At 40.1% G+C, this 17,900-nt stretch overlaps 1 protein-coding gene across 20 annotated transcripts in view; it reads right to left on the bottom strand.

The window, feature by feature from the left end:
* The window catches only part of SLC10A7 (solute carrier family 10 member 7), a 180,673-nt gene that overhangs the window by 131,537 nt on the left and 31,236 nt on the right, over positions 1-17,900 (bottom strand). For 14 of the 20 annotated variants that reach the window (XM_083834711.1, XM_083834710.1, XM_083834708.1 and 11 more), the window contains one exon: positions 6-44. The exons of 2 other annotated variants lie outside the window; for them this stretch is intronic. Coding sequence is in view for 11 of the 18 variants with exons in the window: in XM_083834722.1 (XP_083690848.1) it covers positions 6-44 (39 nt within the window). In the remaining 7 variants the exon portion in view is untranslated. 4 more of the 20 variants (XM_083834714.1, XM_083834705.1, XM_083834715.1 and 1 more) reach the window with 3 other exon arrangements.

The raw sequence follows: 17,900 nt of genomic DNA, 5'->3' as shown, positions 1-17,900 counted from the left end.
CTCACCAAAAAACTTCCAAAAGCAGAATTAAATATAGCAGCTGCCTGAAGAGAGAAAAAATAAATATCACCAATGGTAAAATAACTACAGTACAAGAATAAAATGTTATTCCCCCACCCAACAAGCTATTAGATTCTCCAAATAAACACATACACAGAGACCATTAGGCAGTTAGCCACTGCTTAAAATATTGCCAGTGGCCTGTAACTTATGAAGACTGATAGGTTCTAGTCTGTGCATTCATAAATAATGTGCTGAAACAGACAAAAGCAGGAGGAGAAGAAAATCCTTGCCGGTAAACTTATGAGGAATATCCACAAGAACTAGGAATATCACACAGAAGCTTAATCTCGCTGATTTTGTTTTAATTTGCCCAGAATGTTTTGGCACATTGACCTATTAAATATATATATTTTTTATATATATAATATTATATATTTATAATATATTTTTATATATATATATAATCTGATTTAACTAAAACACTGCATTTTCGCAGACTTTCAACAATTTTTAAAATGGAATATTAATTAGGTAAACAAGCTAATTGTTCATCATAATAAAGTATCATAGTAAAGTATTAACAGAAGTTTCTGTAGTTTGAACAACAAATTCCAAACAGGAATAACAACAACAAACAAAACACAAACAAACAAAAACAACCACCACAAACACCCCACATTTCTAAGGCCAAAATGTCTAATCATTACTTCTTACTCTTATGGTCTTATTAAATAGGAAAATAAACAATTTTGATAACGACTTTTGAAACCTTTGTGCTTACCTAAATATCCAGGAAATGTAAGGTAGTAGTATTATTTCTTAACATTAACTCAATAAATTCCAGAAAGTTAAAACTTGAGTCTTTAAAAGCTTCCCCCAATTACCAAGAAAGAACAGAAACTCTTGTATGGCCGCCAGTCTGATGATGAAAAGCCACACAGCAAAGGTAAGAGGCAAGGGAGGAGGGAAACCTACCATTTACATGAAGATTTAGAGCAGAGTCAAATTAATCACCCTGGACACTTTCAGTCACAGATTAATAACAAGTGGATGCTAGAGAGTTTAGCAAGTTTGAATAAAGTCCAAATTCAGGGTAGGAGCTGTAGCTGAACCTGCCTTCTGCTCCATAAGAGGATGCAATGAAAATGAATGGGTAATGAGATCCTTGGCTCTAGAGAGCTTAGCTTTCTTATTCAAGTTCATAATTAATTCAAAGCTTTGATAATTTCATTAGATTCCTCCTCTGCCGGCCCTATCAATAAAAGATGGCACTGGACTGCAGCTCCTCAGTGGCCCAAATACAAAAACAAATGCAGACTGGGAAACCTTTGCTGACTTGCCTACTAACAGGGACAATGGCATATGGCACTCCGTGTTGCGGAGGGAGCATCTGAATAGATACAGCTAAATAAAACATTATAGTTGACAGTTGTAAACTACAGTAACATATTTTAACACCTCTTCCTCATCAGCATTCCTTTTTTGAACATAAAAAAGAGGCACAAGTCCAAACAGCTTCTCTTGCCAGAGATCACAGCTGAAAGCAAGAGTATTACTTAAAATGGTTCTTCAACAAGTGTGAATTAAACCAAGATTTTCACCTTGTATTTGAAGCTGTACAACTCATACTTTTATGTGGCAAAAGAGAGACACATTACACCCACGCACACAACCCCACTGCACGTGATCATTTCCAGTACAGGAGATCAGGAGTTGTCCTTACAGGTACCTTTTGTTAATATATCCCTCTTGCAGTTCCTATTATTGCTATGTTAAAAAAAACAACCTAGGTTTATGGGGTCTCTTTGGTATTTGTTGGCCCCATGCCATTCTTTTACACAGACTGATTGCATTTGATCACTTCGAGCAGACAAAGATGCAGAAAGCTGCCTTTTGTAACATCCTGCCTCCGACTCCATGAAGGTGAATCCAGACTTTTGTTTTTAAACACACTTCAGGACCTCTTATTTGCAGAACAGTCTTTGCTGTATAAAACTTTGTAAATCAGCTGTTAGATCTGAAAGATATAAGCATCTGGGCTCCACTTCTGCAGCAGAAGGCTGGGAGGAAACATAAGGGTCCCCACCTCCCCACACAGACTTTGTGTGCAGAGTGACAGCTACGTTTCCATCTACTGCAAAGAATTGTACTCCTCCTCCCCTTCAAGAAAGCTGGTCAAGTCCTCTCTATGGACCGAGGCCAAAAATAGTAGTCCTTCCCTCCCTAACACGCTCAACTTAACTCTATATCTCAAAAGCCTCCAGCCCTATCAGAAGCTGGATCAGGGCCCGACTCTGCTGAAGCGCATCTCCTGACACAAGAGAACCAACTCCGGCAGCCCTGAACCTTTTTGCCGCGCACTTCTACAACGCACAAAGAACAGAGCATTAGCTGGCAAGAACCGATGCACTCAGCAAGACCCTGCGCATCTATCATTAGCCACACTACTGGCTGCCACTCCTGATCTGACAGTCATCTACAGACGCGATTATTACTTTTTTTTTTTTAAGCTTAAATTATGCTGGAATTCTACTGCCAGGAAAAATTCTGTACCCAGAAAGGTGCCAAAGAGACACCAGATGGTTCTGGTGGTATATATTTTGACCATAAACCAACTTCGTTACTTCCTTCCTTCCTGACTCACCAGAAGGATTTCTGCTTTATTATTCTCAAGCATTTAACAAGTACTAAGACCATCTTAGACACGTTATGCTTCAGGTATTTAGCCAGTCACATGCAAAAGTCGTAATTCACGACTGGTCCAGGGGTACATTAGTTTGCAATTTTTAACTCCCTTTCTCCAAAGTGTCAGGAATTGTCCATGGCAGAGGATTAAACACTCATTACAGTCAAAAAGAGGAAAAAAAAAAATCAGGAAGACCACAAATTAAGCTATATGTTGTCATTCAGATGATTCACCTCAGGGACTGAGGACTTACACATGCCAGCGACCACATTTGCAGTTTTCTTTATAAACCTTTTTTCCTGCAAAATAAACTTAGAAGTAATTTTTCTCACACCCACAAAAACGAGGTTTATATTTGTGGTTCTGGTTTAGCATTAAACAAACTGGTAGTAAACTAAATCAACTGCTCCAGTTTATAATTAAACACACCTAGTAGCATGACCCTGTAGAATTTAAACACTTTTGTGCTTCCAAGTCCCTTCTATCAAGAGGGATAATATTGCCTACATACCTCACAGGGTATTGTCAAAATTAATTCATTGCTTAAAAAGCACTCTGAGATCCTCAGAGGCACAGTACCAACAAACATTAGTGCTGACACATGATACAAATAGTCTCTTCATTTTCTATTTGAAACATTTATTAGTCATTATTATTGTACAACTTTTTTTAGTGTTTGCTCCTTTTGTGCTATTACAGTTATCAGACTATCTGCAGTCAACTTAATTGAAGCAACACAACACGAAAACATTTAGATGTCCTTATAATATTCCAAGTTCAGATTTGCAGGTGTTTGCAAACCATACATTGCACTTACCATTAATGGGAGGGGAGAGTTCTCTCTAAAATAATGGTAAGATCCTTTCAAGAGGTAAATGCATTGCCATGTATCGAAGTGCAAGGTTAGACCGCGTTCTAAAGCGGCAGTGGTAATAACCAGACCACTTATTCAAACTTATATCAACTCGGAGACAACAAAGACTGAAAGTCACTGTCAGTACTCTTAACAGGACTAGTACTGAAGAGCATGTACATCTCCACTTGAGTTTGAAATAGTAAGCCTTAGTGCTGCTAAACAACAAATTCACTTAATATTAAACAGGTACAATTTCAGTCAACTCATTATGGCACTAAGCTTGAGGGAGTTCTCCTACTGGTCTGCATTACCAGGGAGGATCGGCTGGCCAGGAGCACTTTCAAGCGAGAAGGAACTAGCCCACCTCTGAAGGAAACCTACTTGGCAGTATTTGGCAGAAACTTTCTTCTTCCCATACCTGAGAATAGTGCAAACCTTCACCCCTTCATCTCCCACCTTATCCTGGAATATATATACAGAAAACACTGCTAAGATCTGTAACAGCGATAGCAACAAGATCCAAGACAATCCTCACAGCTACAAAAGTTGTTAAAAAACAAACAAACAACAACAAACAGACAAAAGGAAAAAGCAAAGCCATAGCCAAGGGGCTGAGCAGTCCCCCACAGGTGGGTGTCCAAACACCACAGCAAGTACATGCAGCATTCAAGCACATGTGATTCAAGTGGCAAATCAAACAAGCATGCCAAGGTTTTGATAGAATTAAATACTGAATACGTTCTAAACTCTGTTCCATTTCCTTTTATTTTGGTATCAAACTACCCTGGAATTAATTAGACTCTATATCTTTCCCTAATAATGCAGCAGAACTACACTAAAGGAGAGGAAAAGATATACTGGCAACATTTGGAATGCCTGGGTCAAAAAAAAAAAAGGCATTTTATCATTCTTGTCAAGATTCAAATGAAATGGCTGTGCACAGCTCAACCATAACTACAGTTTCTTTTTACTGCAGTGTCACAGGCAAACAACGCTGCCCATAGCTTTACATGTGGGCCATATAAAAAAAAAAAGGCTTTTTCACTTTTAATTATATTTTTAAAAAAAATAAAAATAACTCATTTAAACATTCGAATCTTGAGTGTCATTTGGCAGCCTTTGAGTAACCTTCCCAACTGTGCTGCTCCGAAGCTTACACAGGAACTGTGTCTCCCAGGCACCCCAGAGAGGATGCAGAGCACGTGCCATGCACCACGACCTGCGTGGCCATGAGCCGTCCCCTCTTCGTGGAAAGGGCCAAGGCTGAAGATGCAAAGTAAGGAAACTAAAACGCCCCAAAGCATCTCAGTAGGAAGCAGTCTGGCCATTGTACGAAGCTACTCTGTGTAGGCCTGCAATTACCTGCAGCTAAAACCTTATTTTCAGACATACACTAGTGGGAAATACAGCTCAAGTACCAAACATAAGGTTAATATCCATGTTAACATGCATGGCACAATGCAGGAGAGCAAAAAACCTAGAAGTGTAGAAAAGATTTGGAGAAGGAAAGGTAAGAACTCCAGTGGTACTACTGCAGGATTACACAGAGAGCATGATGTGGTAGTATAACATATTATAGTGTCCGTGTTATTAATGAAAAACTTAATAGATCCATGCCTCCTATTTGTCAGAGAAGAAAAAAAAAAGGCTGAAGAAAGTAATGGAAATGGCTTGACCAAACAGGACAGAAAAGGAAATTTTATCTACCCAAAGAGATCAGTGTAGTTCGAGAAGGTGGAGGAAGAAGCCAGGACGTCAGAAGTAGCTTGAATGAGTCGGCAGAGTCCCTTTAAACAACTCCTTCCATCTCCTATTTAAAAATAAAATCTCATGTGAGTGTTACTGCAGCTCATGTCTTAACTGCTGTTTCCATTAATAAGATGTTACAGCTCTGTAGAAAGCTATTTGCCACAGCACTGTTACTGCAAACAGAATATAAATATACCTAATAAGGTTTAATCTGTGTTGCTGTTCATAAGTATTCATCTGAGCTCAGACGGGAAAAAAATATATATATTCAAGTTCCTGGTTTTGAGCACTAAATTGAATCAGGTGTCCTCTTCTCTTAAGAAAATTAAGTTGCTTTTGTGCAAGAGTGTTTTAATGAGAACAGAGCTTGCCGACATTGATAAATGGCAATGACACCAGAGAGAGCATGTAAGCAGGACAATATGTGCATGTTACAGTCTTACAGGCTATTTTTCACTGACTATCCTGAATGACTTCGCTGTTTCTTAAGGGGCCTATTAATCTCAAATTTAGTTATTACACAACGTTTATTTGAACATATATTCTGTGGATGATGACAGTTAATAAAGGAAATCTTTTACAAGCTGTATTTTTACATATTGTTCCAACTGCAGCTCCCAGTCACTCTGCTGTATTGATGGAATAACCTAGTTATGATGCAGCTTTAAAAAAGGCACATATATTCAGATTCTTTTCTAAGCATGTGGGGACTCTTAAATAACTGTTAAAATGCATATAAAATCCTGCTACAGCACAGCAAAAATAAAAGAGGTAGTGTTAACTGTTCGGCAAAATCTCTGGCTGCACAGTTGCCCACTCAAAGGCAAGGCACATGCCTTTTTAACACTCCAGCATAACCTTCGAGAAACAAATAGAGCCTGGCTTTGGCCCTGGAGGTGTATATACACTCCATATTGAATTCAATAGAAGCCATAGTATGCATCTTACACATGAGTTTGGCCCTAGGTGTTTATATACATGATAGGCAGTGGTATTTCATGGAGGGGAAGAAAAAAAAAAAGAAAAAACCTGCAGGCACTGATAATAACTAAATTTTTCATCCAATCTTATAAAAATATGATCCAATGTTCGAAAAGCATCCTAAAAGTACTGAATTACTTGCATTTTTCAGTGGAGAAGTGGAACTGCACACATAATCTTATTCTCTTAAAAAAAAAAACAAAAAGATGCACAATCCCCCCACCCCCAAAACAACCAACCAAATAACAAAAATGCCCACCAAGATATGGAGGGGATTATGTTTTTATCCACTGCCGTGTTTCCTGTGGTCCAACACATCTGTTCCCTGTGAAAAAGTTACCACCTCATCCCCAACCTGCCTTTAGAGCTGTGCTGACAATATGAAAACATTTCTTTATTTCAATAATGTTCAGTAACCATCAGTTTTAAGGAAACAATGTTGAAAGGGCTCTAGAATATGAAAAAAGAATAACCAACACTCTGCTTGCATTTTAGCAGGGGAATATCATCCAGAGAATGATGCCTCCCGAACACATCATTGAGCCAAGGCTATGAGGCTGTGCACACTACAGATCTGTTCTGCGCTGGCAGAGGTTGCCACCACCTGAATATGAGTTTGTGCTGCTTCAGCCAGGCTCAGTGCTCTGCCACAAGCAGCACACGGAAACGAGCTGGGGACTCTGCTGGCAGCAAATTATTGCCTGCTGCCTACTCCTAGCCAAGTTCTCTCTGTTGAAAACCAGCCTTTCACTCCCCCATTTTTGTAGTTCCTCATAACCATCACAGCCTGCTGGTAATAATATTTACAAATACAAAACCATCCATCAAAAGGGTGTCAGAAGGCAGGCCTTTTAGACTCACTTGTTTAGTGTATTTGCTGCTCCACTGAAGGATTTCTCCGTTCACCGATAGTTTCAGCGATACTGAGAGAACGAAAGAAAACTGTCCTGCTATTTCCTTACATCAACAAACGGTAACCTCTTCTTTGAACAACATGCAGGACTCAAGGGAGTGCTGGAGGGTCAGCCTGCTATTTATTGTACAGAGGCAATAGGAGATGAAGACTAAAAACCAGTACAGTACTTACACTAAAGAGAGAATAAAACCAGAGTGTGTTAACATTTGTTAACAATTCAAATAGCAAACACTGAGCATTCAAACTTTCAGAACATTTGTGTGTCAGTCTGCAAATTTCCATTGATACTTATCATCTATAGAGTAGCAACAGGAAATCCATGCTGAGCAAGGGTTGGAAACAAAGCAGAACGAACGTGAAAGCCTTCAGAATCAGCACGAGAAAGGACACGTGAACAAAGCCAGGAGGGCAGAACCTCTGTCATGAGCCAGAATGCCCATCTCCCAAATGAAAGGACCAAGACACGGTCTCCTCAGGTACAGACAAGATGCTTCATGAGACACGAAGTGCACACCACCTGACCAACACATGCTACCTGCTGTACAACGCTGAGCTGCTTTGTCCTGCAGTTTCGTTGCTTTATCCTAAATACCACAGACCCATCCGTATCAGATGCTTGCATGGCTGCATAGCATGCAAAACCAATATGCTACCCACATGACTTACCAGGAAAAAAGGCTTATCCAGGCTCTATCCAGAAACATAAATGTAGCCAACAGAGCCCTTCTACAACCTCATGTCTATGCCCTCATGAGGTTAAGGAGAACAGAGATTTCTTCTTTCTAGCGACTGTGGCCTTTTGGCAACTAGAAGGGCTGTCAGCGGAGGCGGCCACCACAGCTCTCACTTCATCCTTGTGTCAGAGTCCTTTACCAGCCATACTCCAAGTCCAGCAGCACCCCTAAAGCTGTAGCTTAACCTTCTAAGTCTGCTGCCCTCTCACCAGCTGCAGCACAAACCACAAAACAGTACTCATAAGATAGAGTGCCTTCCAGCAGTGGGTCCTACACCACGCACCCCACTGGGGAAGCAACCTGAACATCTACAGTGGTTTTTTGGCTACCAATACGAATAAACAGAGGCAGGGTGTTTTTTTCTCCTGTACTTGAGAATTTTAACTGCAAATACTAGATTTACTGTCCAGCGCCAGTGTAAACATTCAAACAAGTGATTTAAAGCTGACAGCCTCATAACAACACATGCTTTCTCACACTGAACATATACGTGCCTAACTATCTGCAAACTCCTTGTTCTAGCATCTGACTTCCTCCTCCACAAACTTCACCAAGGCCTGTTGTGACAGTCATATAGCCAAACCTGCTGTATGAATTTTTGGCCAAATGGAAAGCCCATTTCCATAGTTCTCCTAGACATCAGGACACAAAATGTAACTTCTCCCTCCTACCCACGTACTGTGAAGTATGAGCATTAGCAGCCATACACCTGACATCTGAATGTGAACCAGGCTGTGCTACACAATTAGAGGGTAAAAAACATAGAACATAAGCAGTCACTGACACTTTGGTATGAAACCTACACAAACTTTTTTCACATCTTGTATTTGTTAGTGACTTGAGGCTTACTACCTTAGCAGTGAAGACACTAGCTCTTGTACCAGCAAAAATGGACTGCTGAACAATGATTTAATAAAGGAGGCTCAGCTAAACTATGGTATACGAGTAACTCTGCCAACTTGATCCTCTCTTCTGGTCAAACATTTCATAACTGTAAGTGACTTTCTCTAAAAAAAAAAAAAAAAATTACTGTAGAAGGTATCCTCAAAAGGATACAGAGCAATAACAACCTCCCAAACATACTTTTATTTAAGTTCACATTTTCTGAGATCTTAAGCTGTGATAAAAACACTTAAAGGTCTTGTCCCCTGATTCTCCTGGAGACACATCATCCATAACATGATTAGAGGTCTAGTTAAACAATGCATCCCACAACTCCAAAGAGTATTACTTCCCTGCTGAAGTGAAATGAAAGCACAAGGCCACTTTTTAAAAGGTGCCCTTTGCATTAACTGTAAGGCTGTGCCTGCACCAGCATCTTTCTATAAATATCCCACTGTCATATTGCTTTCTGGGCAGTTGGTAGCAGAACCAGACATTTCAACTGCAGCGCCATCCAAACCAGCCCAGAATAGCATTGTTATTAAAGTCCTCGTCACTACTGCCACTGGGAACAGCTTCACCATTACTCGTGCAATGCCAGGAGCCAGGAAATAAAGCATTAATCTAAAGGAGGTGCACTGTGTAACGTGGCCCACTGCACAGATCCACGAACCTCCACCTCCGGAGCTTATATCGGAATGTGTCACAGGTCACAGTTACAAGATGCAGAGATTTTCATCTCATCAACAAATGTCTGGTTATATCACAAAGAAATACAGCTTCTTTCTTTATTTAACCATAGCACAACGTTTGGCTTTCCTGCAAACCGGTACTGTATGGCACAGGAAATTCCCCTCTCATGAGGCCAGTCAAAGCTCTGCATGCTACAACATTGTGGCAGAAATGCAAAGGGATAGGAAAGAAAAGTAGTATACTATAAGGAAGAGACTAGCACTGTAACCACTACCTGCAGGTAAAAGAAACCATCTTTACGTGTGCAACAGCAGTCTTCTAAGCAGTGTTCAGACACCCCTGTAATTTAAATTCACAATTCACATAAGTCTAACTAGAAATAGTTATACACATACACACACACAGAAGGGAAAAAAGAGGGGAAAAGTGTGCAACTGTGCATCTTTAGAAGCTACTTATCTCAAAAATTTGTCCCAGGAGTTCGGCAGTGTATCAGTACTAACCGAAGCTCCAAATTTGCTTTCAGAGAAAAAAGCTAACTACATTATCGCTACTTACCACTACCTTCCTTTGGAAGCACACCCAAACCACCTTTCAATTCTAATCAGTGAGATGGCCCCATTTTCCATGGGACCTGCTATATCCTCTAACCCAAAGGACCAGGGCAGCTGGTCTTCCCTGAAGTTAAAGGATAAGCACTCAAGTCTCAGTCAAGTCTAGGTCACGGACCTGATTTCACAACTACCCGGCTAGCAGTAGCAGTACATCATGAACTACAAAAACACCAGATCTGTTCTTTGAAATTTTCATTCCTACATATATAATGTAGGAATTTTTATTTTATATATAATTTGTGTACATATAAATAAAAGATATGTAGTGACTCAGCTAAATTAAAGACATTTTTATTATTTCCTTGAAGTAATTTACTTTATTCTCTAATGGGACAAAATACTTTAAAAATGCTACTTCTCTGAAGAAAAGGTGAAAACATCTGAGTGTTTCATGTACAGAATCCCATTCACATTCTGCAGAGAGCAGAGGCTCACCAAGAGCTGTGCCAAGTGCTAGTCTAAGAAATGCACAAGCTTGTTTTACTGCAAGAGATCACAAACCTGCCATGTGCATTAACCATGCTCTTAGAGGCTGCATTCACTGAGCTTCTACACTCTCCATTTACACCCAGAGCTGGCTGAAAACTGGAATATCCACCATCAGGGAGATTCCAGTATTTGAACATTTGCTTTAATCCCAAGTTCTCTTCCCTAGAATCACAACTTCCCATACAGTATTTGGAGAAAAAGAAAAAAGAAAATAAACACCAAAACAACTTAACCATTTCATCTTGGTATTTTGCTGCTTCCTGCTGAATTGCTCAGGCACCTAACAGAAGATGGCCTCTACCCCTATTAGTCTCTGCACAAAGCTTTTCAGCTGGTCCACATCTCCCAGGGTGCAGCACTGTTACCAAATTCTTATGAGGCACTGAGAAGGTAAAGCCAGGCAGATCAGCTTATCAAGAGAAATGAAGGCATGAAGCACCTAAATTACAGTGAAAAACGTGGAAGACTTCAACCTTGTTTGCAAAGCTGCAAGATTCACCCAGGTTAATCTGACCTGAAACAAAATATTTACATACAGATTTTCCTGAAAGAAAGTGGAAACACTTCTAAACAGTCTGAATTGCACACACACAAGAGAAGGGGAAAAAAAAAGTCCCCAACTATTTCCTACTAAACATGGTTTGTAGCCCAAATTCTGTATTTCTAAAGCAGTTACTAAATAATGAATTGCATGTACAATGTAAAAGAAAAACAAAAACACAATTATGGAAAAGAAATCTAACTGGAAAACACTTAGTTTATAATGTGTCTTTTTTCTAGTATTTTGTGCTTAAAACTATATTCTCACCTTACTAAGAAACTGTAGAGACGAGGCCAATACATTTTGAATTGCCCACAGGGAACTCCAAGGAGAACTCAATAAAAGAAGTAATCAATAATTTTGTGTTCAGTGCAAAGGCTCCAGGAGAACACAGGCACTGCTACAACCTATTCTGCGACAGTCGCTCATCACAGGCACTGAATGAGGCAAAAGGCATGGAAACGAAATTGTGTTGTCACACCATTTAAGCCCAGAACATAACATTAGCTACCCAGGTAGACCTAATAAGTTTGCAGAAGCAATCTAGATTCAGAATGTTCTCCACCTTAGAGCACTTAAGTAATGTAAGATGCTCTATGATACATAAATGGACAGTGTTGTGCGAACAGTACAGCCAGGTCAGAAGTGGAAGAACTGCTCACTTTTCTGTACTGCAGGAGATCCTGGTTCCAAGACAGGCATACCGCCTTACCAGCAATGCACAATGTCACCACATGTGAACACAAAACTGAGGAACAAAATTAGGATGCACAAACAAGCATAAGCAGCAGAAAAAGTCACCTTGTACTCCACAAGCAATTCAAAATTACATCTTACACAAACACCAAAGACCAACTAAAGATAAGCACTTAACAACTTGGTATCTGGCGTGATAATTGCTTTTCATAAATACAGCTCTCACTTCAAAAAGTTTCATTTAGGTTACTGTTTCTTTGAGCTGTCTGTGATAAGCACATTTTGGGTGAAACAGACAAATAAGGATGTTAGAAATCATGTCTGGCTAGTATTTTGAGTGATGTTTTGCCACTAATAGAAGCCTGATAAAAGGTAGAGAAAGCCTCTGCATACCAGTGATACCATCAAAGGGGGAAGCAAAAAAGCTGTTTACAAAACATTCTCTTCTCTGCTACATACATTCATTCTAAACCTGAGTTGCTGTTTAGTCAAGTCTATTGTAAAAAAAAGTCAGAAAAACATCACAATATAGTCACCAGCCAGTCGATTTAAAGTTCAATTTGCTCTAACACCACAACAAATATATTTCTATAATCTGTGTATCTCCTCCTCCTGTGGAAGTATCAACAAAATTCAGAGTGATATACTTATCTATAATATATAAAAGAATCATATCAGTGCTATAAGCCATAGTGTAGCTATATAGCAGCAGAGCATGAAACAGTAATCAAAGTCCTGAAAAATACACCATTGTCAGCATTGTACACTGGTACCAGTGTATTATAGCACCTTGGCTTAACATAAATCAACCTAAGTGCCTGCTTTGGTAAGCACTTCGCACTCAGTGTACATCAGCACTGGGGGGGGAGGTAATGCACAGAGAAACAAATCAGAAAATGGGACTTGTAAATAACAATTCAATTAGCGGATTTATATTACTGGTTTCCTAACAAACTCCATACCCACACCTAGAGAGAGCCCCTCCTGCGGCCTCCCCCCCTGCCGTCTGCGCAGGGCCGCTCTTTTTGCTGCCAAGCCCTTTGCCCTTTCAATCGCCGTGTGTAACTGTGCTGCCAGAGCCGAGCCGCCCCTCGCAGCAGTGGGCAACGGGGCTGCGGCGTTACTCTATGGGCCCAGCCCTCGGGCGGGCTGCAGCCGGGCCCCCACAAGAGCCTCAGCCCAGGCCTGAGCATCAGGGTGGGGAAAGAGGTGGTGGGTGGGGGGCTGCTGCTGTATGGTGGGGCACAGCCACAGCTTCGTGCCCCGATCCCTCTGAGGACCAGGGGCAGCATGCTGCCATGCTGGGAGCTCACCTGTGTGCCTGATGCTGCCAAGTCCCTTGCATACAGGGAAGGTGTAAATCCATTGCGCCGCGTGTTTCAGTGCTGTCCTGTCCCATGCCATTGTACTTACAACATGTGTGCTGCTTAAACAGAGCAGACCTCGGGTACTTACTTAGCTGATTAGCTTTTCTTAATTTCTTCTTCATTTCTTCTTAATTAGAAGAAAAATAAACACACACACCAGTAAAAGATACTACTTAGTTCACGTTGTAGGAGATGATCTCAAAGAATACAAGGAAAAAAGACCTTGGCTCTAAAACAACTTCTAATTTTGTTTAAAAACACACGTGCCCTAATTCCCCATAATGACAGAAGACACAACAGAAATGTAACACAGTCTTATTAAAATCATGTTTTGCAGACTGTGCAGACCCAGATTTACTTGATCACTTGTGAAGCAAAATTTCCCTAACCTCATTAATTTTCATTTATCTAGCCCTCTCGAAGAAGGAGGTAATCAGAAGCAAATTTGTATTTTAATTGTTTCATTGTTATATTATCAGTGCAAAGAAGTCTAATAGATAGTAATTCATGTCACAATACTCTGTCAAAGAAAGACCGTATAAAATGATACTAACAACGTAATTTAAATATTTTAGAAAGCAGACACTATAGAAGTTCTGCCTACTACTACTCCTCTACTCCACAACGGTAATAAAAACTACACGTCAACAACAAAAAAAAATGTTGCTTTACAAGCAGCTCATTTTCAGAGCACGGCCGTCCACGTCTGTCAGCACAGTCACAGCACCTTGTTAGCAGCAGCACCGCTCTGAACCGGGGAGAGGAGTGCTCAAAACCAGCCCTCTGCATTGAATTCATTCTTGGGCACAAGGGTCATGGACAAAACACCAGGATAAGCCAGGGGGCTGCAAAGTATGTTAATATAGTCAAGGGTTTTTTCTTATACAGCCACCAGCTCGTACACCTACTATGACTTGATTTAGACTTTTAGGGTCTGCAATTTAGAGAAAAAGCTTTCTCAACTATCTCATGATCCTTCAAACCCTCTCCTTTGCCTCACAAACCAACTGCCATCATGTTGGCGATGTCAGAGTGAACATCATCCAAGTCAATTGGAACACTGACTACAGGCTTTCTCTTTCAACATCGCTAGATATACATGACTTTGGTTAGCTGTAAACCAGGAAAAGGAATGGATCAATTTTTAATTACAAGAGATTAGAAGAAAAATCCCTTCCTAACACTCCGTTTTCTTGAGGTTTGTTCTAATTAACTTTCTCCTTTCTCCAAGCTATAGGTCAAAACCTCCACAAACTGAAGTAAAGGTAAGTTGCACAAGACATGCCAGAAAACCAGAAATTCAACAGCAGGAGTTGTCTAGCAAGAATCTAAGCATAATCAAGTCCTCGAGAACCTTCTGCTGTTCATGGTAAATGTTTTGTGCTTACAGATGCATTGCCACCAACCACAACAGAAAGCTGTAGTGTTATTTCCATTCCTCATTTTTCACTTGCTGTGAATGGAACATGTAAATGGAAATACATTTGTGAATGGAAATACAGATTTTCCATTGATTTCTTGGTCTGTACAGATCAGGCTTGTGTCTCAATGAATTTAGTAGGAGATTTTTGTAGCTGGTTTTACACAGCCCAGGGTCAGAATGTTGCAATAGCTGAGATATAATAAAAGGAAAACTGTGACCTAAGCTTCTAACAGAGGATGTGCTCAGGCTATGATGGGGTGTTTACAACAGTGAATACTCCTGAAATTACTAAATATAAAAGTTGCTGCATGGAGGAAAATGTATACATATTTTCTAAAACATAATTCCTATGTCAACATCCCTATAAAGACCATATTTCCTTCCAGCGACAAACTATTGGGTCCACACTGATGATGTATTTTAGTTTCCTTCACAATTTACACTTGTATTCACTCACAATTTTCTTCTTTCCATTTGCAAGACTCACTCACTGAGTTCTTGGTACAGTCCCTGCTCTTCAATAACACTGTTCTATGGTTATATTCTTACATACCCGAGAGGATGACATCAATGCAATAGACAGATGTTTTCTTCCGTATATAACTGCCAGCAGAACAAATACCTCCCTGGCCCCCAACTGCTCATCAACTGTTCTCACAGATTTGTAGGGGGCAGACTATTTCATTCCTATGTTTTTCCTTTCTGAAAGTTATTTCAGATTCATAAAGACTCTTCTGTAATGGAAGTGCTCAGAAGCAAGCAGTATTCAGAATACAGTGTAACACCTTAACTATACACAAATTTACTGAGCTTATATAGGGCATTTACACCTATTCCTCAGTCTACTCATGCATCTGAATTGCTCTAAAGCCTGTTTTTTTTCTCAAGTCCAGCTTTGGACTTGAAAAAAGAAAGAGGGAGATAGTAGTGCTTCTAATTCTCTCCCTTCCCTCACATCTCTGAGAAGCACAATACCTGTTCTCTATCCTACCAAGATTTTAATGAGGCTCAAAATATTAATAAGATGATCAACTACACCTGCTGACAGCCATAGGGCTTGAAGGGCTAAATATACCTGCATCACTAGAAAATGTTGCTCTGCCATTTCTTTAGGCACCAGATTTTTATTTAGTTAGTTATTTTTAAACACTGCTTTGGGTGTAGAGCAATACTGATAAGGTATGCAACTGAGCAGGAGCAGGGGGTCAACAAATCAGCAGTTGTGGCCATGTTGGAAGAGAGACAGACATACCTGTCCCAAAGGTAAAAATGTAAAAACTCAATGCACTTCCAGTCAAGTCAGCTTTTTGGGGGGTTCTTGCTTGAGTAGCATGTTTTGAAGAGAAACTGTTAAGACTGAAACAAGTAAGTAAATTCAGTCTTTTAAATCACTCCAGGGATCTTCTCACTAATCACTCAAAAATCTGTTAAACATATGTAACAAGGGTAATAAATTGCAAACACATATTTAGTATGACTAGAAATTCACACCCTCCCACTCAAACACATACACACAGTATTTACCACACATGAACATTACACTAGAGACAGTGAAATTGTAGCAGTCATAGCACAGACAATAGGTCATATCTGATAACTACAGTTTATTATTCTAAAACTAAGAAAAATTGTTCTAACTCTACAATTCTACAATGACAAGCAATGTTTTCACTTAGCAGAATAGCCATTCCACTCATAACCTTGATATTTTCATCTGGAGAATAAAAAAAAAAAACAACACAGAAAGCTGACATCAGATTTTTTTTTCTCTCTCCAAGAGCCACCCACCCTAAAAGCATTACAAGAATTCAAATACTTACAATCTTAGTCGTTATTTTAGACTACATAACAGAAACATGTTGATCACTAAACAATATTATTCAGCATTTCATTAGAAATATCGATATGGCAAAAAGCGGTGATGTGCAGACATCCTGCCTCTGGGAGTAGATCTGAATTCATTTTAGATTAGGAGGCAATGATCTAACCCACTATCCTGACAAGTTAACTATCCTAACTGACACAATCCTGCATAGGAATAACACCAGCCCTGAGAATGGCACACTAAACAAAAAGAACTCATGCTAACTTCTGCTATTTACAAATGACAATGAGGATCTGAATGAGTTACACAAATCTGCTACTTTGACAGTACTGCAATTTTTTGTTTAGTTTTTAAATTAACAGCTACTTACGTAACGGTACCAAAAAGAGCAAATAGTTATTACAGGCAGGACTGCACTGGCAAGAAAATTTAACCAACAAAAGGGTTAATTAGGGATACAAATTTTCTCAGACTGTTAATAATGGGAACAACACATAGTATGTGCCCATAAGTAATTCTCAGGTACCTTTGATCTTCGGCCCCAAGTGATTGCTGTTGCCTACCATACCCTGGCCTCTGGGACTCTCTCAGAACCAGACATCTGGCTACTTTGTTGTTTTAGACTAATCTCTTCCCAGGAGAGCTCAAGAAATGACACCAGGCAAGGAGGGTCCTGGCAAGGGAAAAAACATTACAGTATCAGCAGATTTTTGAGTGGACTAGAGTATCAAAATTGTCTTCGAATTTCTATGGGGATCCTGTGGCTTCTCTGCTCGCCAGCTCGGCTTTCACACAGAACACACATGATCCCGTTTTAAGGAGCCGCTAATCTCTTTGGAGAAGCTAATGAACGATAATCCAGGAGAGAACACGTGGCAAGGGCAAACAGACAGAAAAAAGCAAGGAATAGGTGGATTTAATAAAGATTTTATTGAAAGGTCAACACACTGCATGACGAAATAATGTTTTCAAAGCCCTACAAAAATAACTTCAACATCCAAACACTCTTTTTGACTAATTCCCTGTCTTCGATTTTAACTGCCAGCAACGTTATCATTAAAGTATGACCCTCTGACAAGTGCAGCAGTATCAGCCTAGTGCTGGACTGGCTGCTCTGGGCTTAGAAAAAGCACACTTCACAAAGCACTAAGCCCACAGGGGTAAAATGGGCTACTAACGTGAAGGAAGGAAGGTTTAATATTAAGGCTAGAAGCTTCCACCATTTCTGTCACCTGAGGCTAACTGGGTTTTGCCCCAAACTCTAGTCTGTTAGGTTCCCATCCTTCCCAAACCAGAGGTGTCATCAGATGTGGTGCTCTGGGCAGCTGGACAAGAACCGCTGTAGGCTTCGAGCTGAGCATGCGGCCCTGCAGAAGAAGACCCTTCTCCTACACCTATACTTCAACGTCCTGGGTGGTCCTAGGCAAGGGAAAGAACCAAGACCT

This window comes from Anser anser, assembly GCF_964211835.1.
Source record: "Anser anser genome assembly, chromosome: 4".
Taxonomy (NCBI): Eukaryota; Metazoa; Chordata; class Aves; order Anseriformes; family Anatidae; genus Anser; species Anser anser.
This window is presented reverse-complemented; position numbering and strand designations above follow the sequence as displayed.